General features: G+C 39.5%; 1 protein-coding gene across 3 annotated transcripts in view; it reads right to left on the bottom strand.

Moving 5' to 3' along the window:
* The window catches only part of LOC311493776 (MICOS complex subunit mic25a-like), a 78496-nt gene that overhangs the window by 4109 nt on the left and 49630 nt on the right, over positions 1-24757 (bottom strand). For 2 of the 3 annotated variants that reach the window (XM_084552556.1, XM_084552557.1), the window contains one exon: positions 20421-20556. The exons of the other annotated variant lie outside the window; for it this stretch is intronic. In XM_084552556.1, coding sequence (XP_084408682.1) covers positions 20421-20556 — 136 coding nt within the window. The remainder of the gene's footprint in view (positions 1-20420; positions 20557-24757) is intronic. 3 annotated transcript variants of the gene reach the window in all.

The raw sequence follows: 24757 nt of genomic DNA, 5'->3' as shown, positions 1-24757 counted from the left end.
CAGAATAAAGGAGAGGTCGATCAGCAAATATCACTCCAAAAGTAAGACGCATGGCTAATGTGAATGCTCATGAATCAACTATCAGGAGAACACTAAATTATTTCTCTTGAAGAAGTTTAAGATAAGTAAAGTCAGAATAGGGAAAAATACCCTATGCCACAGAAACCGAGCTACACTACAGTGAGGACTTTGGAAAACGTATTTATACGTGTAAATATAATCCAGTTCGCGCTCTCTCTAAAGAGAAAAGAAGGACTGTATGGATCACTTTAAATGTCCTTATCTTTATGCTTACCACTGACAGTCCTTAATTACTAACAAAGTAAACCTCCTCAAAAGCATGCCTGATATAAAAACAGTCTTTGCAACAAAAAGTGATGAGCTTTTAAGCAAATCTGGGCAAAAAAAAAAGGACTATGAAAATAGGAATTCAAACAGCTACAGTTCTCCATGACAAGTGAGCAAATGTCCCCTGCTTAGAAAAAAACTTGACGATGTGTTTCTAAATAGTTTCCTTACTGTCAATAAATTGGCGAGTCAATGAGTCAGTATGCATCTCAATACTTTGTCTTCTCTAAACACACTGCTACACTAGGTCAACTGGATCATAATAAGATGGAAGATTTATAGTGATGCACGATATATCGGCCGCCGATATAATATCGGCCGATATGGTCATTTTTTTACACATCGGTATCGGTCAGGTGTAAAAATAGAGCCGATGTGAACAGGCCGATAATTATTCCTGTGTATTTGATGTGTGTGCAGAGCTAGTGAGCGGAGCTGAGCGGTGCGAATGTCCTGCTCCTCGCTCAGGTGGCTGTTCAGTCGGCCGCTCCTCCGCTCAAATTCACGTCAGGCCGCTCCGCTCAATTTCGCTCCCCGCTCCACCTAAAAGTCCTCCCCCGCTGCAGCGAAATCGCTCCACGCTCGCTCCAATTTAAAAGAGGGAGAAATAACCCTATCAGTTTCCTTTCTAAAATATTTCACGAACTCCATCTTGCCATGGCAATTTTTTTGAAAATGAACGGTTTTGGTTTTATTAGGAAGAAATGAATTCTGGGTGGATTTGGGCACGCGTCAGGCTGGTGGTGTGAGCGGTATCGGAGCGGAACAGAGCGCCCGCTCCGGCCTCTAAATTAACAAGCGCTCCGCGCTCCACCAAAATTCCATCCGCTCCGCCCCTCGCTCGCTCGCGCTCCGCTCACTAGCTCTGATAGCAGTAGCTTTCTTCCGCTGCTTAGCATTAGCTAGTTTTTCATATTCTTTGTAGGCTTCGGGATGCTTGTTTTTTAAGTGGGTGATCAAATTGGTTGTGTTGAACGATTTGACACGAGCTCCCCCTCGCATCACCCGGCCTTCAGTCATTACATACAGCATAGCGAGGAGTCATTACATAGCGAGGAGTCATTACATACAGCATAGCGAGGAGTCATTACATAAAGCATAGGATCCTCTTCAAAGACTTTGAAAAATGACCAAACAGACGACATCTCTGCTCAACTAAAGATTTTTCAATGTTTATAGAAAACAGTATCAGTCATTTTATTTTGCTAAGTGGCTTTGGCCATTTTTTAGGCCTACTACTGTACCTTAAATATTTTTCAATGTTATCAGAATACAGTATCAGTCATTTCTGAAAATAAAATGCAAAAGTAAAAGAAAAAAATGATTTATTGATGATTAATGATTTTGATTATCATAAAAATGTGTTTCATATATATATATCGACATCGGTAAATATCGGTATCGGCCATAACAGCAATATTAACATCGGTTATCGGTATCGGCCAGAATTTTTACATCGGTGCAATTACTTAATTCCTTTTAAGTGATCTCCTAAAATATAACGTTTAGGACAGGCTACTTTATGACTAATGTTAATTAACAAAAACATTAATCATTAATGTATTCTGTGCATTAAAAATAGTAGCAACTGAAAACCCAAAGTCTAAGAAACTAACAGATTCCCACCTGTTGCTCTAATTGAAGATCCCTCCTGACTTAAAGTACAAACTGACTAAGGAGAGTTGCTGAGGTTCCATCACACTACCTACCAGATAGTACTGGCTTCTACAATGAACATATTTTCATTTCATGTGGCTCTGGCCAGCAGATCAAAATGACCAAATGAGGGGACTGGAGAGAGAAGTAGAGAGGCTGGGGCAAAGCACTGTAGGAAAAGAAAAACAAATAACAAACAAAAAGTCAGGAAAGGTAGGAGAGCAGAAGGGGAGTGCCTGCTCCCCATTCTGCAGAACCCAGTCTTGGAGCCTTGACTCAATTGGAAATCCATTTTATCTGATTTTATCTGGGGCTCCCAGGTGATAGGCTGAGGCTTTGCGGTTGATAGACCTGACCACTCCACTGCTGAGGGATGGAGATGAAGGGGAATGTGGAGGAGAACACGTACTACAAAGATTGGCTCCACTAACAAAATTCATTTCAAGCTACCTAGATCATCAGCTTTCCTCCACTTGTAACAAAAATAAAGGAAGTAGAAATGCGACTGGTGAATATTTTTATAGCAGTCCAAAACCCAAACAAATACAATTTACCAAGACATAAAGAGAGTAAAGAAGCAAACCCTCACTTGAGAAGCAGGAAATGATGATTAAATGATTCGCTTGATAAATTACTTAAGGGATTAATCAATTATCATTGAACATCCACATTTTACCAAGATGTAAGCCACTCTTCTTTTGTTTGATATCCATTGGGCCGAAATGTTGTTTTTATTTTTAGATTTTTTATTTAGATTTTATTTTTGCACAGTTTAAAAGAAAAAAATACAAGATTGACAAAGAATAAAAAAAGTAACACACAGTGCAGGAAGAAGCAGAAAGCCTAACGGGCTTATTTGAAGCCTCTACCTAAGTAATGTTAAAATTTTACAATATTTAAGAGAGGACACAAAATTAACATACAAAAAAACAAAAAAACAAACAAACAAACATTTAACATAAAACAAAAAATGTGAGTGTGTAATGTGTGTGATGTGTATGTATGTGTGTCTCCATGAGGGAAATACACATACTTGTTGCCTTGAGAGAGGCTGTCTTTCATATACTAACTTTTCATTTAAGACAGACAGTCACTGATAGTTCTTCTTCCGCATACTTAGCATTGGTACCTTTATTTATACACTTTAATCCTATTGCATTAACGGAGAATACTGATAAGATTACTGGTAAGTATTAATACAGGTATCAATAAAATGGTACATTACTGTTTAAAGTACTGTGAAAAAGAATGCAACCGTAGCCACTGGGCAGTAAATTCACTACACAGCAGTAGAATGAATATATGAGGTGAAATGAGTGCAATGGAATGAAAGTATACATATTTGTGAAAATATGCATAAATGTATATATAAGTTAAAATTATGAACAACTAATACCACACAGTATATTGATGTATCCCTCAACCTGATGCCTATATAATAAATGAAACATGATTTTAGGTTTGGGATAGAGCTACTTTGACTTTAGCCCACACATTTGCAGCTATACACAAGGTTGCTGTAATAAATAGTGAGCACTAATAATCTCAGGAAGTTGAGATATTGATCAGTCCGCATATAAGTGATGATGATTGGCTAAGGTAGGGTAAGATTTCATGGTAAGCCAATCAGCGGCAGGGCAGTGTTCAGTTGGGCGGGTGTTACACACAAACGCGCGCGTAGCAGTATCACACAAGCGATCAGAGATAGACTGCAGCAATGGAGAGTTCGGAGCATTCAGAGGTAAAGTTGCTGTTTTCAAGGTGGAAGTATAGGCACTACTTTAACCTCATTGAGGTAAAAGGCAAGGATGTACACGTGAAGTGTACATTAGCTCAGAAAAAAATCTAATTCTTAGACGTATTTCCCTGGTAACTAGTTACTTTTATAGTGGAGTAATTCAGTTACTAACTGAAGAAGAAACTGGTAACGGAGAAGTAACTAATAACTATAATTAATTACTTTTAACGTGCCCAACACTGTGTATGAAGCACATTGTTCATGGCAGGACACCATGGAGGAAGCTGCTACTCTACTCTACCATCACTGCATGCCTGAGGTTTGCCAAGAGTGCACTCCATAGCACTCCATAACACCACTGAAATAACACTGTGAAATAATTAATTGACTGGTAAAAACACAATCCTTTATAGCATACCTCTGGAGAGAGCGATTATTTGGGAAGACTGAGCTGTGATAGCCTAGGCCTTATCCAAATGCAGAATTAGCACAAGAAGAAACAAGCAGAAGATACAAATACAAATATACAAATATTGTAGATGCAAGTGGCACTTGCTGTCCCGACTCTCTACTATCAACAATGCCAGCTGGTTTCACGTGGTGCTCAAAGTCCACCATCAGCATGGTGAATTTTGTAGCTGGTACCAAAGTTGGTCACAGTGTTTCCCTTCAGTGTGGGTGTGAATCACATGTTTGCATCACATGTCAAAGAACTGTATAAGACACTCCCATTGGTCATCGTCTCGATCGTGCCGCCTCAAAGGTGAGATTGATTTAGTTTGGCGAGAACATTCAGTGATGTCTTGTTGCTACATTGCTGCTCGTTGCTTCCTGTGTGTACACCCCTTAAGACATTCTGAGCTGAAGCTGTAAGAATGGTCCAGACTTTCATCTTGATCATTAAGAAGGTCCGATCCGCAACTACGGGAAGCACCAAAGTTTGACATGTTATTAATTGCAAGCGTTCACTTACTTTTATTTTTTATTTTTTTTCCTAACAGCGAGGTAACTATTTAATGGGGATGTTAAATATAGATTCTAAATGTTTGTGTGTTATTAGCTTAAGCACAGTGTTTTTGTCAACAACATAATACAGAGAACCTGGTCTTTTGAAAGGGCTCACATCATTTTCCTTGCTACTATAAGGCTGAACTTTAAATTACATCTGTTGGAAGCACAGACAAAGATGTAGGACAAGACTAGAAAAAAAAAAAAACACAATAAATAATACGTTTACAGCTCATTGTTTAGTACAACAAAAATAATAAGCTGCCTTTGGTACATTTGCAAGTCAAAGAATTTTAAATGCCTGCAATACAACTATAAAAAAAAGCAATTTTCAGAGTTTCACATGAAAGTGAATTTGTCAACATGGTTCTGGTAGCAAACAATAACACATTGGTATTTATTTATTTACAAAAAGGCCAGAGAAGAAAAAAAATCGATCTCCCAGGAGCACAAGGTGTGAATTGGAGAGCAATCACAAAGAAAAGGCAGGCTTCACATCATAAAGAGAAAGAGGAAGTGGAGAGACAGACGGATTGAGTGACAACAGGACACAAAAGGGAGGCTGGTAGAAAGTGGACTGTTCCGATAATGCTGTGGCTGTTTCAAGGCAACAAAAGCCAGTGAAAAACCCACCTAAAAGCCGTGCTGTTATCCTCTCTTATCCCAGCTGGTGGTCTTGGTTCCACAAAACCTCTTCCTAAGCACGCGCAAGAGGGGGCGATAAAATGCTGACCAGAGAACTAGTGTGGTGTGTGCCCGGAAAAAAACAACTGATTGTGTCAATTGCTTATGCAGCCGAGTTGGCTTTCAACAGAACACAATACAGGGCTGTGCTGAATTATTATTGGGACCCCCTTTGGAGAACGCAGGAAGAGGGAGAGAGAGTAGGGGGTCTGTTGGCGCGAGCCGACAGGAGTGGTGGTGCTTTGAAAGGTCAGGGTACAGCGAGCGAGGGGTACAAAAGCTGGTGAAAATGCCTCTCTCTGGAGGCAATCGTGAGCACCCTCAACTCTACCCCCTACTTCCGTGTCTCCACACCCTTTGACTCTTCACTTGTTTGAAAGCTTTGAGGCGTCTGAGGGCCACCAGGGGCTACGAGGCAGATGAAAGAGGAAACAGAGGCTCTAGATTTGGCTTGATGTAGTGTTCGATCGCGCACTGCAATGTAACAAAAGACAGGGAAAGAGAAAGAGAGGCAGGGAGGGAGCGAGCAAGGGGAAAGATAGGAATAGAAAGAGATGTGGCAGACAGAGATAAGTATCACATCTCTTGAAGAAAAATTCAGAGAAAGTTCAGTGTGTTACAAAACACTGGCAAAAAGTAGTTAAACTACTTACTCTTATTGTGCTTTCTGATGTTGGGCCACAGAAATCCACAGATTCAGTGATTTGTTGTATTTAAGTGAACTGTTAGGGTAAATTTTTTTTACTTTGACAGTCACAATTCCGGCCACTTCCTGCCACTGTAACCTGAAATAATAACACTAGAACTTCAGCACCTGCATTGTTCTCTCTCTTACTCCTTATTCCTCCACACCTAAAGTCCGCCCACCACTGCTCTGATGCATTGTTGAGCATAGAAGTAGTCATCTCCAGGCAGAACTGTTCGGCTGCGACGCGAAAGCCTGACAATTTCCAGTTGGCCATGAACGCACTGCCAACGGGGCAACAAACTTTAAGACACAACAAAGTGTATCAGCACAACAAGCAACGACCTTCATTGGACTGCAACTCTCACGGCTGACTCACAGCTAAAGGAGCAATACGCACGATTAACTCTTTTCACAGACTGGCAAACTAACTGGGCAATGATAGCATAGACAGTGACTATGTAAATGCTCTGCTTAACTACTGCCTTTATACATGTGCTTATTTGGTTTGGCCATGAAATCTTGCAAGTAAACTAACATCCTCTCTTCTAACATGGCACCTTAAAGATCACCGACACAAGCTCACATTTCTAATGCAACCACACATGAGCAGGGTAGAGTTAAATCTCCCACTGAACACATTCCTTTGTCCTCCACCATGAGTCAACGTCCTGCACATGGCACATAGCAGAACAAGGGAGGGACATTCTTTCAGGCGCGCAGAAATGGGTCTTCAACAGTGATTTAAAATGCTCCAAAGTCTGGGCCACTTTGACATAAAAGGGTAGGCTGTTGGGGCCACCACTGAAAAGGCTTTACCGCGTCTGTTTTTTCTTTTTGCCTCTGGCTGGAGTCTGGCGATGTAGGATCTCAGACAGGTTAGGTGGTGGCTGGACATTCAGACTCTTAAAAACAAGTAATATAATTTTAAACCGGATTCTAAAATGCACTGGCAGCCAGTGTAGGGAGGCCAGTATGTGGTGTGATCACACCATTTTTATTCTTTCAAAAGGCGAGCTGCTGCATTCTGCACAGCCTGCGTGTGATGTATTGCTGGTTGGTCAAGTCCAATATGCAGATAATTGCAGCAATCTAGACGAGAGGGAATGAAGGTATGAATTATCCTCTCAAAATCATGTCGGAGAAGGTAGGCCTTCGCTACTAAGACGCCTTAATTGAAAAAAGCTTGTCTTGACCACTGCACTGATCTGTTGGTCAAATTTAAAGGCAGAGTAAAAAGCCCACCAAAGCACAACACTGAAGACTAAACAGTAGCCATGTAAAGCATACATACTGTTGCTCCATGTCACAGCATGAGCACCACGGTTAACTTACATTTGATCATGAGTTTAAACGCAATCTATATGTGACATACGCCGTTAAATCCTGTATTCAACAAATACAATACTTACTAAACACTTTGCTCTGTCAGCGTTAAAAATATTCATCAACCCAGGTTTTATGGCAATCCTGACATCTCCAAGAATACCTGACTACTTTTGTAATGCTCATCTACTTTATAGCTTCTTAACAAGGGCAGCTACTCTTACACCTGATCTTCAGCAAGAACATCTCATAAGGAATGAGCAAAACAGACTATTCATTAAAGATTTCATGTCTAGACTGGGCCATCAGTCTCCCATCTGCTTGAAATATTTTACACAAACAGTAAAAGTTATGTGATGCACTTTCATTTGAAAGCCGGCAGCTTTCCACCTGAGTGATGGTTTTTAACACTTCAGAATTTGAAGGGGGGAAAAAAGAAACAATTCACTAGCTAAATGCCAACATTTACAGGGCTATTATTTCACCACAGTACTGAATAGCTAGATTAAAAAACATAACCCACAGAGCACACAATACAAGACAGACGACAACAAAAGAAAAAGAGCGAGAGTAGATAATGACGCTTGGTGGAGATTGGTTGTGATCGGCTGTACAATGATCAATACCAGCTTGAAAGGAGGCAACGTTGATGGTTTATGATGGAGGGAACAACTGCCAGCAGTATGAAAATTAAATCAATACGTTAACTGTGGAGCAGGGAGACAAAAATGAAGGAACCGGGGCGAGAAAAAAAAAAAGAAGAGAGGGGTTTTGAAAAAAAGACAAACATGTAGGAGACAAGACGGAATAAAACAAGAGAGACAAAGAGAGTGGAGTAGAGGCATAGAAAAAGCAAAACAACAAAAAAAGAGTTGCAGACAGACAAAGGAGCTAGTTGAAAGGTGATGAAAGCAAAGGCAGCGAAACAAAAGTGACAGATGAAGGAAAATTCTTTAGGGTAGAGAGTAAAGAAAAAGCAAACTGACGAACATTCAGATAAACCAACTGACAGAAACTTTTATATAATCCCTAAGCACTGATGTAAATGTAATTTGGTATATGTGCTGTGCAAGTGTGACTGTATGTTTTGCTAATTGTAAATATTCATTGAGGGAACTTCCACAGACTGAGAAACAATGTTTAAATGTTCAGGTACACAGGTATGTGTTTTTGCACAGATATTAGCCTGATCCAGGTCTTTCCATCCCTGACCTAACATATAAACACACATGTTTGTATGAATCTGTGCAAGCAAATGCTTTAAATAAAACACACAGAAGAAGGCAAATGTATGACTAGAGAAGAAAAGGGACAACTGTGATTGAGAAATTCATTGATTTGAAAAAAACAAATAAATTCAAAGTACAACAAACGCATAGATTACTGCACAAAAACAATTACTTTCTCAGTTGCTTTTCCTTTTCCTTCTCCTTTCTTTTGCACTAAACTCTTTCTGGCTACCAGCAGCATTATTATGTTTTGAGTCAACACTTGTACAAATTCAGCTTGTAAAAATCAGCCATGCTTGAAATAAATCACAAGGGCTCTGACTTGACTGGAAAGCAAAATATTACCATCCTCAACAGTGCATCGTCTTCGGGCCGTCCACGGCAGGTCTGCCAAACTTAAAGCCAGCAGCATGTTCCTGAGTAGAAAATCTACAACTATGGCTAAACTGCCAAATAATCAGTTATGTAAAGTCACCTGGTGGCTATGTTGAGGTGGATTGTGGAATGGGCCTAACATATTTTTTTGCTTATCATTTGAATTTGATTTGCGTATATCCTGGCCAGTTATCCAGGCTTAAGGCTTAATGCAAGGATTAATGCTGTTACTTCATAAACAGAGAGAGGCAAGGAAAGGCTTATCTTCATTGGCTCCCTTTAAAATCTAGAACAGAATTTAAAATCCTCCTCCTTACCCTTAAAGGCCTAGCTCCGTCATATCTTAAAGACCTCATTGTACCATATCATCCCAACACATCACTTCAATGTCAAAGTGCAGGCCTATTTGTGGTTCCTAGTATTTCAAAAAGTAGAATGGGAGGTAGAGCTTTCAGCTATCAGGCTCCTCTCCTGTGGAACCAGGGTTCGGGAGGCAGACACCCTTCTACTTTTAAGGTCAGGCTTACGACTGAAATATTGATGACCCAGTCATCCACATGATGTAACAGAAAATGTGATTCATCAGACCAAGCCACCTTCTTCCATTGCTCCGTGGGCCAGTTCTAATGCTCACATGCCCATTGCTGGTGCTTTTGGCGATGGACAGCGGTGCAGCCCCTTATCCAGCAAATTACAATACACTGTATATTCTGACATGTTTCTATCAGAACCTGCATTAACTTCTTCAGCAATTCGAGCTACAGGCCAGTCTTCACTCCCCACATGCATCAGTGAGCCTTGGCCATGACCTTATCACCTGTTTACCACTGGTCCTTCCTTGGACCACTTTGATAGATACTGACCACTGCAGACTGGGAATAACCCACAAGAGTTGCAGTTTTGGAGATACTCTTACCCAGTTGTCTAGCCATCACAATTTGGCCCTTGTCAAACTCATTTTTCCTGCTTCTAACACGTCCACTTTGAGGGCAAAATTCACTTACTGTCTATTAGATGCCCACTAACAGGTACCGTGATGAATAATAATAATCAGTGTTATTCATTTCACCTGTCAGTGGTCATGTTGTGCCATTAAAACAGAAGAGGAAGAAGTCATTTAGATGCTAGGGACAGAGTTTTGGTTTATGGCAGACCTAAAATAAATGACTACACAACATCAGGCTTGGCTGAAGCCCGATACCAATCCAATTATTTTAAAAAAGCCTGGATTGGCTCCAATACACATCTCTGGATACCGGTCAGGACATTCCTACTTATTTGTGTAAATTTTTATGTAAACAACAGATTACAATATTATGAATGTCTTACAGGATAGGCTGAATATCCTATGTGATTACATATATCATATATCTTCTTTATATATGGTGGTTGTTTTTTCACTGAAACTTTGAATGTGACAATTTAGAACAACCATAAATAATCCTTTATCCTTTTTCTGTTATTTAGTCTTGTCTAAAATGGAGTTATCAAAATAATAGAAACATGTGTTGGTACAACACAATATAAGTCAGTAGTACTAGAAAATGAAAACACAGCTGAATCAACAGCTTTCAAAGAAAAGAATACCACAACCTTCATGAAGCTAAGATTTAGTTGATGGTACCTTACATTCATTGTTCTGCCTATGGGCACATACATGCATACAACGGCTGGATGCATGTTAATATGCCAGACTGTACTACTGTATTACTTCCTGTTCATGTCATAACACTAGAAACTCATTTATTTTATCCTGGAGCTCTGTACCTTTCTCCTGATCCAATATAGCTTGTGTGAATTAAAAATTGCCATGTCCCCTGTTTGCAGTAACTTGATAGACTCGTGCAAAAGTTGTATAGGAGAACAATTACAGGTATTTTGTTAGTAGGCAAAAGATAAACAATGATAAACACCTCCATTGGTAAGCTTCAACTTCAGGAATTAGAAAACACTGTTCTGGCGTGCCTTTGCCAACTTTTGTCTAAAACTGTGAGCTGGGTTGGAGAAAAAGTTCAAGGATTCCTGAAGACTTTCTTTTCCCTAGTCTGTAGGCAGTCACAGCTAATGAGGGCACAAACAGACCTTCAACTTAGAGCATCAGAGAAACGAGAATCTGACAAAAATCTATTCAACACTTTTACAAAGATTTAAGATCTTTCACTTATAAGTTTTATTCCTTTTCTAGTGGGCAGGAAGGCACAACGGCAAAAGCGCACGGTTACAAATAAAGAGGCAAAGAATAAAAAGCACTATTGGCTGCATGCTACATCAACTTCATAGAAAGGTTATGCATTTTGAAAGAGGATATGAAAAATGCAGCAGAGATTTTAGCCCCAATTAAAGCAACTTTAAGAGTTTGGTGTGAAACTATTGTGCCTGAAATTTTATTCTTACATGACTTCTTTCAAAAAAAAATATAAAAACTAAGAGAAAGTATAGTTGTTAATTAGGCCAAGTTCTAAGAAAGCTACAAAACATGTTTCTAATGTGTTTATTTCTATATAGCAATGAAGTGAAGCTTGACTATTTGTTTGCTTTATGAATTCTGTTTCAAAGCTTAAGGAGTGGATGTTTCAGTAAAATGTATGAGAAGATTTCTTTGTTGACCACAAAGAGAAATCTTCTCTTACATTTTACATGCAGCCCCCGCATTCTTCTTCATTAGTGTTGACTGCTGAGGGAGGAAATGTCTCCCTCTTCGCATCCCTTCATCCTCTGTCCATCTCCAACACCTCCTCCATCAACACTTATACCTTCATGATATCCACCAATCTTTGCTATTTCCCTTTTTCTTTTCGCTCTTTCAACTCACCGTTTTCTGCCTCCTTCACCCCTTCTTCTTTCTCTTAATGCCTTCATTTTTCTCTCACTCCACCTCTGTTCTTCAACTCTCTTCCTCCTTTTCTTTGTCAATTTCTCCTCCCTTTTCTGCATCTCCCATTTTCTCCCCTAGCTTTTTCAATTGCTCAGTGTTGGCTATCAAGTTTTTCTTTTCCCCTACTATTTCTTCTCTTTCCTCTCCACATTCCTGTAGCTTGTTTACTTTCTTGCTATGTCTGTGCTCTGTTGTCATCTCAATGTTTATATTGGCTTTTCTCTGACCCTCTTCTTTATTTATATTATTGCTATCTAAAATATATATTTTCCACCTGTTCAACTGTTACCTGTTTACATGTTAAACTCCGCTTTCACTTCCCACCAAATTCTGTCTTCTATCACTGTGCATTATTGCCATTTTTTAATGCTCTCCTCCTTTTCTTTGTCTCTATCTCTCTTTTCAATGTCCAGTGTCTTTCAAGGCCTCATTTCTTATTAGTCTTTCACATTTACTGCCTCTGTCTACCACTCTAGAGCTCTGTGTATCTGCAGCATGTATTTTGTGTTCTTCGGTACAAGTATTGTCCTCTGTTTCTTCTTTGTATTTTTCTTCAGTTTGTTTGTCTGTATTGTTATCTATCAGCAGGATGATTGGGAGTGATCTCTGTACTAACACAGCTCCTGTTCAATCAACAATAAAACTGAAGGTAAAAGAAAAAAAAGAAATCAATATTAGATTTCATACTGCTGTGATTCACTGGCTTTGGGAAAGTCGGTGTGCATTCAGAACGGCAACAGATACAGATTTATTATCAGTATATCAGTATTGTCAATAGGGTCTTTCCTTGAGAACAGACTTATCAAAAGTTGATTAAACATTTTTTGCTTTGCCCTTATCTTTTACTGTGCCATCCACAGAGAATCACAGTATCACACTAAGCATGCCTGCACAACAAGCTGGGCCATTCTGTAGCACAGCAGTGTTCCTAAAAATTCCATACAATCCCTGTGTAGGTCCATGTGAAGCTCCCCTGCCTTAACTACAACACAGCCCAGTTGCAATGTTCCCTCTCGTCCCCAATTTGTACAAATGAGGTGGATGGATACTGCAAACATCTCCGAGACACAATGTCAATAAAAAAACTGAACATTTTAAGATTCACAAATATTTAATTTCAGGGCTCATTTATATGAATATCTCATATCTCATATCATCACTGGGATTTCATAACTATCAACTGAGCAGAAGAAATTCAGTTGATAAAAGAAATGAAGTTGGGTTGGTTTTAAATTTGATGGAGAAAAGACACCTGTAGCCCTCTGTGGTATGACTGTCAGCAACTGCGCAACAACCTGTTGTTGGATTTTGGATTTAATAATTAGCTAAGTACAGCAGAGGGGAATTTAACCTATGAATTATTTTCCCTTCCACAGGAGGAAGACAGATAATCTTAAAGCACTGGGTCATTTTCAGACAATGTCTAACAGTATGATAGCTGACAAGTCTGACATCTCATCACCAAACCCTCCCACTCCCTTCTCTAGCTGTCCGTGACTGTCAGGAACCAGTGGCTTCAACAGCTTGGACTGGTAACAAAGCACAACGGAAAGGCAAGACTCAATAATAACCGGTAAGGCAGACAAACATATGAACTTTGTATTTATGCATCGTACAACCACAGCTGTACAAAAAGCAAAATATCATTCAGTCTGATTATATCTTGGTCCTCTAATCAACTGGTATAAGGTATTCAGGCTGCTGTGCTAACAGCAGTTTTTCATAATGCAAATCAAAGTCATTCTTTAAATATATATATTTGAATTAAAATGTGAACTTATGAGTAATATGTTCAAATTAATATAAAAAAAACTACTTAGTATGTCTGGTGTAACATAATGTACAAGTCTGAGATACAGTGAGTCATGTCTATCTCAAAAGCATGTGTGGTTAGTGACGTCCATCTGTCAGTGGTCAGAGTAAGTATCTTATCCTTCAGTATGGTTTCTATATTTTGCCATGTGGAGGTTCTACCAAGTGTCACGGGAGGTTTTGAAATAGTCAGAAAGTTTGAGTAAAGTGATTCGTGATCACTTGACACTTTTTTTTTTTGCGATACAGAGCATGGCTTTGAATGTAAGATGTATTCAACTGTAGTAGCTTTTGCGCTTGAACCATGTATTTGAAAGGGTGTATGTCAACCCAAAACATGATGTCCCCAAACCTTAACCAAGTAGCAACTGAAAATGAGGGAAAAAAAGACTATTATGAAATGAAAGAAAACAGCAAGCAGAAAAAAAAGTTTAAAATAAATGAAAATCCATTTGCTCGCATCCTTTACATACAAGAGTCACATTTTAAAATCTCACATTACAATATCAGATTTCCACATTAAGAGATAAATAAAGTGTAAGCCATATTTCTAAAATCCTAAAATCCTGCTTGGCCCCTGACAGCACTGTAAGCCTAAGTGTTACTCAAAGTGACCGAAGGAGCCTCCCTCATTCTCGTCCTCCATGTCCTTCACCTTTTGCTGTCTAGATTACATTTACTTTTGCAGTTTGTTAAGTGTATAACTTTCCATGCAACACTTACAAAAAAGTACGTAGTGTTTCAACAAGTATGTCGCCCTACAGACAACAGAGAGATTAGTTTAGTTTATTTCCTACAGGGACCATGTACAAAATGCATTAATCACTTAAAAAGGGAGAAGATACACTGTACCAGATTTAACAAATAGCTAATTTCCATCTGCAGTCCCAGGGCAGGTAGGATACTGAAATATGCCGTAATAATAAGTTACAAACGTAAAGATAAAAATGAAAAGATAGGACAGCAAACTATTACTATCATGCATTAATGTTGGCAAGGTTGAGTGCCGAGATACAATTTTTTCACCTCATATGAGAAGGTATGGTAATCTAAACAGGTTTTCAGATCTCATATTTTGGAAATATGAATATGTAATATGAAAAAACTAAGAGAAAGGTTTAGCTTTTTTCATGTCTGTCTCAAACCAATGTATAAATGGCACGCGTGTTTGTATAGTTAGCGGTTAATAGAGTTGCTGGTGAAATGGTTGGTGAACCAGTCAACAATGTAAATACAAAATTGAACTATTGTTTTGTTGCATATGTGCTAAAGTAAAGAACTATTTCTTCTATACTATTGCTATGGTATTGGCATCTTAAAATGGTTTAGACCATTTGAATAGTGGTCTGGATGTATCAATAATTTTCAAAATACACAGCAAATACTAGGTCACATTAAAAGATTAAAGATATATTCCGCAGCTTGGGCAACCAGGAAATATCATCTGGAGAAACACAAATTCAGTTTTGTATTTACATTGTTATATTACATATTCATATTACCTAAATATGAGATTGAAACTCTCCAGATGTGGACGCCAGTAAACATGATGGCATTCTAACTCAAGAGCACACAGACCACACTCATCTTCTGATCCTGTCTTAATTTTAATATCTATTACACATAAATAACCTTGCACATGGCATGTCCGTGTGCTCAGACAGTACTCAAAACCACCTTTGTGGTAGTTCTCATGATGACACACACACAAACTCAAAGACAAACCGGCAGGCTTACAAGGTGAACAATACCAGCCAGGCTATCATGGAAAAAATAGAGATCGCCTTGATATCAAGGCAGAGTATACAGAAGACGTCTTTCCAAATCTTTTCACTCTGCTGCTTCTCAGCACTCGATAAATGTTTTTTGCAGTAGGTTTTGTTCAACTATGTGAACTTGGATTCTACCTCTCCTCTCTCTCTCTATCTCAACTATGATGGTCAGCCTAAAGTTAACTTTAGGAGTAACTCCCTGGGAAGTAAACCCAGCAGGGCTTCAGATATTTATGTGCAAGTGTGTGTGCATCTTACTACTTGTCCTTGCTTAAAGGGAAAATATCAGCATTTAAAGTTTCAGAGGTCGCAACTTGCTGCAGACTCCAGCCTTGCTTTAGCTCCACAGTCATCAGTATTGAACATAGTGCATTAACACGTCATCTCTCTATGTTTTTCCAATTATTTTCTCCTGTTTTTACTACTCAAATATCCTTAGACAATTGCAGTACTTCTGTACTTCTCTGCTAGTTTTTCCAAATCTTTTCATTCCCCTTTCTCTCGTTTCTGGCTCTCTCTTTCTCTTTCCCTCTCTCTTTATAGTGAGCAGAGTCTCTCACATTGATCAGATCCAGGCTGTCCCTGAGACTGGAGCTAAATGACTTGAGAATCCCACCAGGCGTGAAGACAGTGTGTGAATGTGTGCGTTGTGTAGTACGCGAATCTGTGAGGTTGAGATAAATGACTAGAGAATCCCACTGAGTGTCTGGACGGTGTATATGTGTTCCATGTAGCACAGCCCACGTTGGTGTCAGCCTCCTGAACGATAATGACTAGAGACGGTCTGCTCTGTCTCGGCAGGCTCCGTAGGATACTCCCCTCATTTGCCGTCAAACACACATGCGTGCACGCACACACATGTAAAGATTGAAGCTTAACCCAGCAGGAAGATGTCTGCGATATGCAGGTCTGTCCACTTACCTGCTGTGACACTGATCAAAACACATCAGTGTAGCTTCTATGAAAGACAAAACAGGAATAGGACAGAATTCTGCTCCAATTAAGTCATCATTCACTCATTTCAAAGAGTGAAAAATCATCACTTATTTTGTTTCTCACCTCCTCAATAATTTCTATACTACCTCTGATGAACTAAATAAGCACCTGTAGTGTAATCTATCAGTAAAGGACAGTCCAAAATTCTGAAAAGATGAAAACTTATATTTGCAATACTGTAGACACTGCTCATCAGCTTTGCTCATAAACAAGTTAAAAACAGAAATCAAGACTAATTTTCCCTAGGTTGCTGGCTTGCTAACTTTTTTTTAACATGCAGTAATTTAATATGCATTACCCAGAAGAGAAGAAAATGATGTTAGGCTTTAATGAACACACACAGTAGAACCATCCCAGCGCCAACATTTTCCCCCATTTGTTGAACTCGAACATTTCCACGGTAAACAACTAAATATCATAAACATTTTCACTTACAATCTCACTTTTCACTTTATATGTCCAGGAGGGAAAAGATGATGTGAGAAATATGGAGTATTTAATGGGAAGGTGTATAATGTGGAATTTATAAGACTGGATCTACATTTGGAAACCTATGTATGCAGCTTGTACTCCTAAAAAAATGCTATCAGTGAGAACCAATCTAACTTTCACAGCTTTTAAAGACACAGAATGGAGGAAGAACTTTATAAAGTTTCAAATTGATGGGTGACAGTCTGGAAGATGCCTTGGGGGCCAATCAGGAGGAAAGACCTTGATGTGTAGGTTAAAGCAGGCTGCAATGTAGCAAACCGTTCACACACCACAACCACACACATACACACATTGTATATGATCTGCTGTAGTCTTTTAAAGACTGTCTTCAAAGAGTCTTCGCATCACTCCTCGTTATCTCACACCAGCTAATATAAGGCAGACACTTTCTCTCTCTCACACACGCACACGAACACCGATCAGGCATAACATTATGAGCACCTGCCTAATATAGTGTAGATCTTCCTTGTGCCTCCAAAACAATTCTGGCTCATCGGAGAATGGATATGGTCCTTCTGAGGGTGTCCTGTGGTGTCTGGCAACAGAATGTTGTTAGTGGGGGTCTTTGGGTCCTATGGGTTGAGGGGAGGGGTCTGTGGATCATCCCACAGATACTAAATCAGTTTGGGATCTAGGGAATTTGGAGGCCAGGTCAACACTTGGTGATGATCAATGTCATTTCTCCTGACAGTGGTCATAATGTTATGCCTGATGGGTGTACATGCAGCATGTTAAACCTAAGGTACATACACAGTTCATTAATAGAACAGCAGAAGAATGAGTGTTCGGCAAGCAGATTATCACACGCTGTATAACTGTTTTAAAGTGGAGGCTTCAGTGTCCTCGACCTGCATGAGGCACAGTAATACACTGTTTAGGTGCACGATGTGGAGCTATACCTTCAAACGTCCCTACTGCACAAACTTTGAAAGTTCAAGTTTCCAGTATTCTGTCATCCAGCTTCCTTTCCTCCTCCTCCCATTTTTTATTTAACTTTCTGCTGTATTTTTAACTGTGGTGATGCACACAGGAACTTAACTTTCCTTTAAATAATACAAAAGTAGGTCCAATTGAGTATTAGGGAATGTCGAAAAGTAAAGAGCATCGGCTAAATTTTACTGAATGCATGCGTAAGTAGCACATTTGAATGCAGATAAAATAAAATAAAATACTGAAGATAAAACGAGAAGATCTCTTGACTCTGTAAATACATGTTTTATAACCCAAGCTAACTGCTCCGAGACAAAGGCAGAAGGAAGGGTAAAATGAGAATTTGTCTGTGGAGCCCCAGAAAATGCATTAAAAAATTATCAGATAAGTCCAGAAATACTCATTAATACATAAAACCATAATACCAATTGGTAAATCATTAAAATGAGTACTTTACATTTAACCTCGGTTAAAGAAAATTATTCATTTTTGCAATGACCTCAAACAAGTAGTTAAAAAGACACTGAAATAATTTAAAGAACAGTAAAAAAAACCCAAAAAAAACAACTTGGGCTTTTACTGTTTCGGTGTTAAGCAATAAGATCAATGGCACAAAGCACTGAAAGAATAAGAACGCAGAAAATATAATGAGCTGGACAGAACAGTGCAAATAAAGTTTAATGGGCTTACTGGAGGCACAGAAATAAAAAAGGCTTTTTTCCCCTCCTTTGTATGGGTCCAAGCACTGAAAATAGTTGGAACCTTATCTGTCTTTTTTAAGATTATTATTATTACTATTAATATTATTGTTATTATTATTTTACTCCCGATGCAGGGTCCGAACCTGCGTATCTAACCGTAGGCAGTACAGGGATGAGACTTTATTACAAGACAAAAAAGACCAAAACACTGGGGTGACACATGCAGCCCCATCTGATTGCATAGGCCAAGCCCACTTAGGCCCTACGGATGTGCTGCAGCTCCTCGACAAACTAGTCCCTGGATTTTTCACTGTCAACATTTGGTGTGCTTGGTTTGATGAAATTCCACTTCTAGGGTGCACAATGTAAAGTACACATAAAGTGCTACTTTATAAGTTATCCGTACTTTTCCATATTGAAAGAGTAGATTCTATCAGTTCTATGCATCGTACAGAATCAGCTATTTTATGAAAATTGGCCAAACTGAGTATTTTTTATGAATATTTTGAACTTTGGGCTTAGGACTTGCCTTCTTCTTGTCTTGCGTAAGCAGGCTGAGAGTTCCTGCTTATTGTCATAGGGGTTTAGTATTGCCTTCCTTTCTTTATATTAAAAATCTGCAGCAAAAGCAGAGATCTGTTCAACTTAGACTGACCTTTATCATGTTTGTCAAATATAATATGTCCTCCTCTTTGCTGAGATGAAGGATTGGGTTGAAAGATGAAGTTTTGAACTCTTAAACCTGCAACATATAAAATAAATATAATTGTGTCTTTAAAAGGGCCTCAATATTATATAAGCCTATATTATATAATCCTATTAAAAGCTTTAATAGCCTCCTAGAATTCTAATGAAGAGAGTGCAGACATTATTGCTGCATCTGACTGGACCGTCTCTTGTTTGCTTAGGTTCAAGTAAACCATGTCCATTAACTTTTCTGCAGTACTATAACACACATATCAGTGACAACATTTATATTGTAAACGATCATATTCAGAGAATATAAAAAATTGCTACGGATGATGTTTGGGGACATTTTTAACTTGTTTTCAGATCTCTTACTTACTTGAAGTAAATCTGTGCCTGTAAACTACCTAAAGTTAGAACCACATTTATGAAGGCTGCAGTAACATGGTGAAGTACGACTGGAGACATAATTTGTAGCAACCAAAATTGTCATTTTCAGCATTGTTAAGAAAACACGTTCGGCAGCACCGGAAAACTTAGATTTCGTACTTCAACATCAGACATTCGCTCTGAAAGCTGTTTTTAATGACAACATTTCTCTGTGTAAAAACCTAAAGTGACAGCACTCAAAATCCTATCAATCAGATTTTTTTGTTGCCTCATAAACTCCCCCAGAATAATTTCATGAACATGAGGAAAAAAACAAAAAGACAAAGATTTTCTTTCTTTTTTGTCACACTGAGTGCTGCTCCAAGAAATAACAACTTACCTCTCCATGAAAAACTTCAAAAACCACCATTCTGACTGGATAGTTATGTCCTGAACTTCCCAAAATCCTTGGGGTTTTGAGGGACCATGTGAAGGTTGTTGTTGTTTAACGTCAACTTTTCTCATTTTTGTAGAAAGTTTCATTAAAGCTATTCATGTCTTTCAAAAGCAATCCCCATGATTCAGAAGTAAAATCTAGGGTTTTTGTGTCCGGCTCTGTGGGTGTCCTGACACCCAGTACAATCTGTGACAGAATTTTTGTTCCAGACATATTAACCCTTCAGATCTTCTGTGGTTTTTGAAATCCTATCCCTTCCATAGCTGACAAAAGCTCTCACCTTTTTTGCATCGTTGATACACTTCATGTATTCTTTAGCCAGGTCTGAACACCTTAATGTCTGGTCTCTGTTTTCCTTGTAACAGGATAAAATCTGAGCCTGCAAGTTAGGACACACTGCTTTAGTGTTGCGAGCCCTGCAAAAAGACAAGACACAGAGATACAGAGAGATGGCGTTATAAATGGAGTGACAAAATAGCAGCATTCACTCATCATTTTCTCAGCGACAGTAGGCATATTTACATGGAGCTTACATGGATTCTAATTGATTTAAAGGTCCAAACAGAATAAAAATGCTTCATAAAGACACCTCAGACAGAATAAATAGATCCAGATTGCATGGGATTTTAATCAGCTGCATTGGGGTAGTTTAAACTTTTTCAGACAGATTAAACTAAATGAACAAATATACCATGTATGTCATTTAAGCTGATGACTTTTAGGCTGCGTCCTTTCTCTGCATGCCCTCCATCTTGACAAAAATTTGTGGGGACACGAGGGATTGTTTTTAATATAAACGCTTAAAGAACTGAACATTATTGTATGCCTAGATGGCAGGAAAGAAATAATGAGAACACGTGCCACTGAGATGAGTTGGTCATTGAGGAAGTTGAATGCATGGCGTATTCATCACTTGTCACACACCTGTTCCAGATCATATTAAATCACAGCCCATGTAATCAGATGACCTGAAACCTTATAAATAGGAAGATTTCAATCAGAATAAAAACAAGTGGGGTGTGGATTTGGGCATTTCTGATTTTCATATCAACTTTCACATAATCAATTTGGCTTGGATTCAAACAAGCCAGTTTCAAAACAATGACTGTAGTGTATCGAAGTTGACAAGTGCATCAGCTACTCAGAGCAGGAGGATATTGATATTGTCGATATAGAGGTGCGGTACATCGCTGGAAACACATCAAACATGCTAACGCACATAAGACAGCATCGACCCAATATGTCTATTTTTTACTTTTATAACAGGAGGTGGTTTTTCGTTTTTTCAGTCTATTGGTGTCTAACACTGGTGTCTTTTTTCCCGTTGTACCGTACTGTACCGAACCGTGACCCGCACACCGAGCCGTGACTTGTGTGTACCATTACAAGAAGTTTAAATCAGCACAACCAGTAACTTTACCGTGTTCTTCTCTATCCCACTCTCATAATCTTTTAGGACCCAGTTATTTTCAGCAGAATAACTCTAAAAATTCACTGTGCACTACCTCCACAGTATCAAATGACAGGGACAGTTATAGAGCAGACAGTGAACACAGCGGACCAATTAGTAGGCGTTGGCGGTAAATTGTAAATCTTGTATTTATATAGTGCTTTTCTACCTTCGCACTGTGTCACATCTACCCATTTGTTCATTCAAGTGCACACACATTCAGAAAACCAAGGTTCGGTGCAAAGGGTGCAAAGACACTTAGGACTGTGGTCCATGTACCAGGGATTGGGGGGCTAACCCTTTAGTTTTTGGACAACCCACTCTACCTACAGAACCACAGCCACCCCAGATACAGACCAGAAAGTGTTAATGAGAGTGACTATTTATCATGGCACCTGACAAGGCGCGGTTGTGGCTCAGTAGGTAGTCCACAAACCAGAAGGTTAGCATGGTGCATGGACCAGGGAGGAGAAAATGATGCACTGTCACAGCAGAAGCCTAGGCCTCGTCACACCTGTCCCACCCATCAGCCTCCTGTCCTGTCTCCGGTGTTCATAAACATTTTTAATACCTCACTGCAGTCATGTGCCGGCCTACTTGAAGACCTCAACCATCATTCCCATATTCAAAAAAACAAGGATAATAGGACTTAATGACCACACACCTGTCACCCTGTCCTCTGTGGTAATGAAGTAATTTGAGCTCCTTGTCCTGGCCATCACTGAACCCCTTCCTGGACCCCCTGCAGTTCCCCTACAGAGCCTGGTCTACATGTCTGTAGACGATGCAGTAAACCTGGCTAAATCTACTTCATCCTCCAGCACCTGGACTCTAAAGGATCCTAAGCCAGGATAAGCTCTCCCAGCTGAGTGTGCCTGACTCCATCTGCAGGTGGATCGCAGACTTCCTGTCAGACAGGAGGCAGTATGTGACGCTGGAAAACTCACTTCCGACTCACGGACCATCAGTACTGGTTCCCCTCAAGGCTGCGTTCTGTGTCCTCTGCTCTTCTCCTTTTACACCAACAGCTATACCTCCAGTCACCAGTCTGACAAGGTCCTGAAGTTTGCGAATGACACAACTCTCATTGGATTAATTTCTGATGGGGATGAGTCCGGCTACAGCTGGGAGATCGACCGTCTGGTCCTGGTGTGGCATTCATAACCTACAGCTGAGTGCTGAGACTTTAGGAGGAACGCAGACCCACCCGCCCCATTATCCTGAGTGACTCCTAGGTTGACGGTGTGGAGTTACATTACACAGGACCTTATCAAAAGAGCACGACAGATGATGTACTTCTTGCGGCAGCTGAAGAAGTTCAACCTGCCAAAGGCGATGATGTTGCACTTCTACACCTCCATCATCAAGTCCATCCTCACCTCCTCCATCACAGTCTGGTACGCTGCCGCTACTGCAAAGGACAAAGGCACACTGCAGCGTATTATTCGCTCTGCTGAGAGAGTGATAAGCTGCAATCTGTCTTCTCTTCAGGACCTGTATGCCTCCCAGACTCTGAGACAGGCACGAAACATTGCAGCCGACCCCTCTCACCCTGGACACAAACTTCTTGAGCCACTCCCCTCCAGCAGGAGGCTGCGGTTCATTAGAACCAAAACCTCACGCCACAAGAACAGTTTCTTTCTATTGGCATCTGAACTTGTAAATAATTTTAATGATTAGATTTCTAATTTTAGTTACACAGTCCTTACAGAATATTAAATATTAGACATGAGAAATGTATTTTGTTTGACTGCACATGTGTTGTGCCTAATAGTGATTTAGACAACTGCAACAGAAATGTCTACTAATATACTGTATAACTTTCAAAGTTTGGATTACAGAGTTGCTTTCTCATTCCCATGAGTCTTTGCCAAGACAGAACGAAAGAAAAGCTGTATTTTAAAAAAAAAAATATAAAAAATATTCACTAGGAAAAAAAGATCTGATTAAACGAGGCGAGATAAAGAGAAAAAAAACACACCTACACTCTCTGCAACCTGTTCAACAACCTATTGGGTGTATGCTACGTGCTTCATTACAAATCATGCAATTAGCGCCAAATCACACTTAATTGAGTGGGTAGGATCATTTTGATCAAATACAGCAGAAAAAGTGTGCTTTGAGAGATTGAATTAGCTGTGCTTAATATGATATGTGGGTTGTATTATAATTTGTCTTTGCCTGTCTATCTGTGTGATTGTTAACTATGACAGGCTTGCTGCCCGGGTGCCTCTCTGTAATGGATTCTGACTGATTGAAGCAGAGACAAGCAAGTTATGTTCGCCCACGCAGGTATAGACAGGCACGTGCACAAATGTACACACCCACACACACTTTGTGGTACACTGTAATCACCAAAGAGCAGTCTTGTTCATGCACACACACACACACACACACTTTCCTATGTGCCTACACACTGTGTGCCTTCATAGATACTTTTCTCTATGAGGAGCATTTAACACCAGATTTAATTGAAAGCTAAATTAAAGGCTCTTTTTGGCTTTGAACCATGGAGGAGAGCTGACCTCATCGTTTCAATTATAGTATATCCATTTCCACACTTTATCATCAGCAAAAGTATCATGGATGCAATGATTGAGTTTGTCTGAGCATGGGTGATAGATGTTAAAGAGGAAAATGAACAGAGATGGAAAGAAAAAAAACATATAAAGGAAAGAAGTGAGATAAATTGATGAAAGGGACAGAATGAAGCATCTATTGGCATTCTCTCAGAAGCCCATTTTAAAAAGATGACAGCCTATCAGATTACTCTGTTCCCCCACACAACCTTCAATGCTTTATCTTGCCTGTTTAATCGGTCTTGTTCCACTTTTTGTCTTCTCTCCAACTCCATCTCCTTTCTTACTTTTTTACCCCCCCCCCCCCCCCCCCACCTTTCCATCACCACATTAACAACATGGATAGTACTACACCAAAGCATGCCATCTTTATCTCTCTCTCCGTTTGAGGCCGCTGAAGATAAGAAACTCTCCATTAATTTGAAATAAATGGCCTTCATCAGGGAAGCCAAAGCCTCCTGATAGTGCTACATGGTTTATTAAAGGCGCTTGAAGCAGAAAATTGGTTCAGCTGCAGCAAAAGCAAAAGCTCTGTCCACATGCTACACCAAATTGAAGGTGAGGTCTTAAATCAACAATATTAACTGA

The sequence above is a fragment of the Chelon labrosus genome (genome assembly GCF_963514085.1).
Source record: "Chelon labrosus genome assembly, chromosome: 10".
NCBI lineage: Eukaryota > Metazoa > Chordata > Actinopteri > Mugiliformes > Mugilidae > Chelon > Chelon labrosus.
The sequence above is the reverse complement of the archived record's forward strand: the minus strand, read 5'-3'. Positions and strand labels throughout refer to the sequence as shown.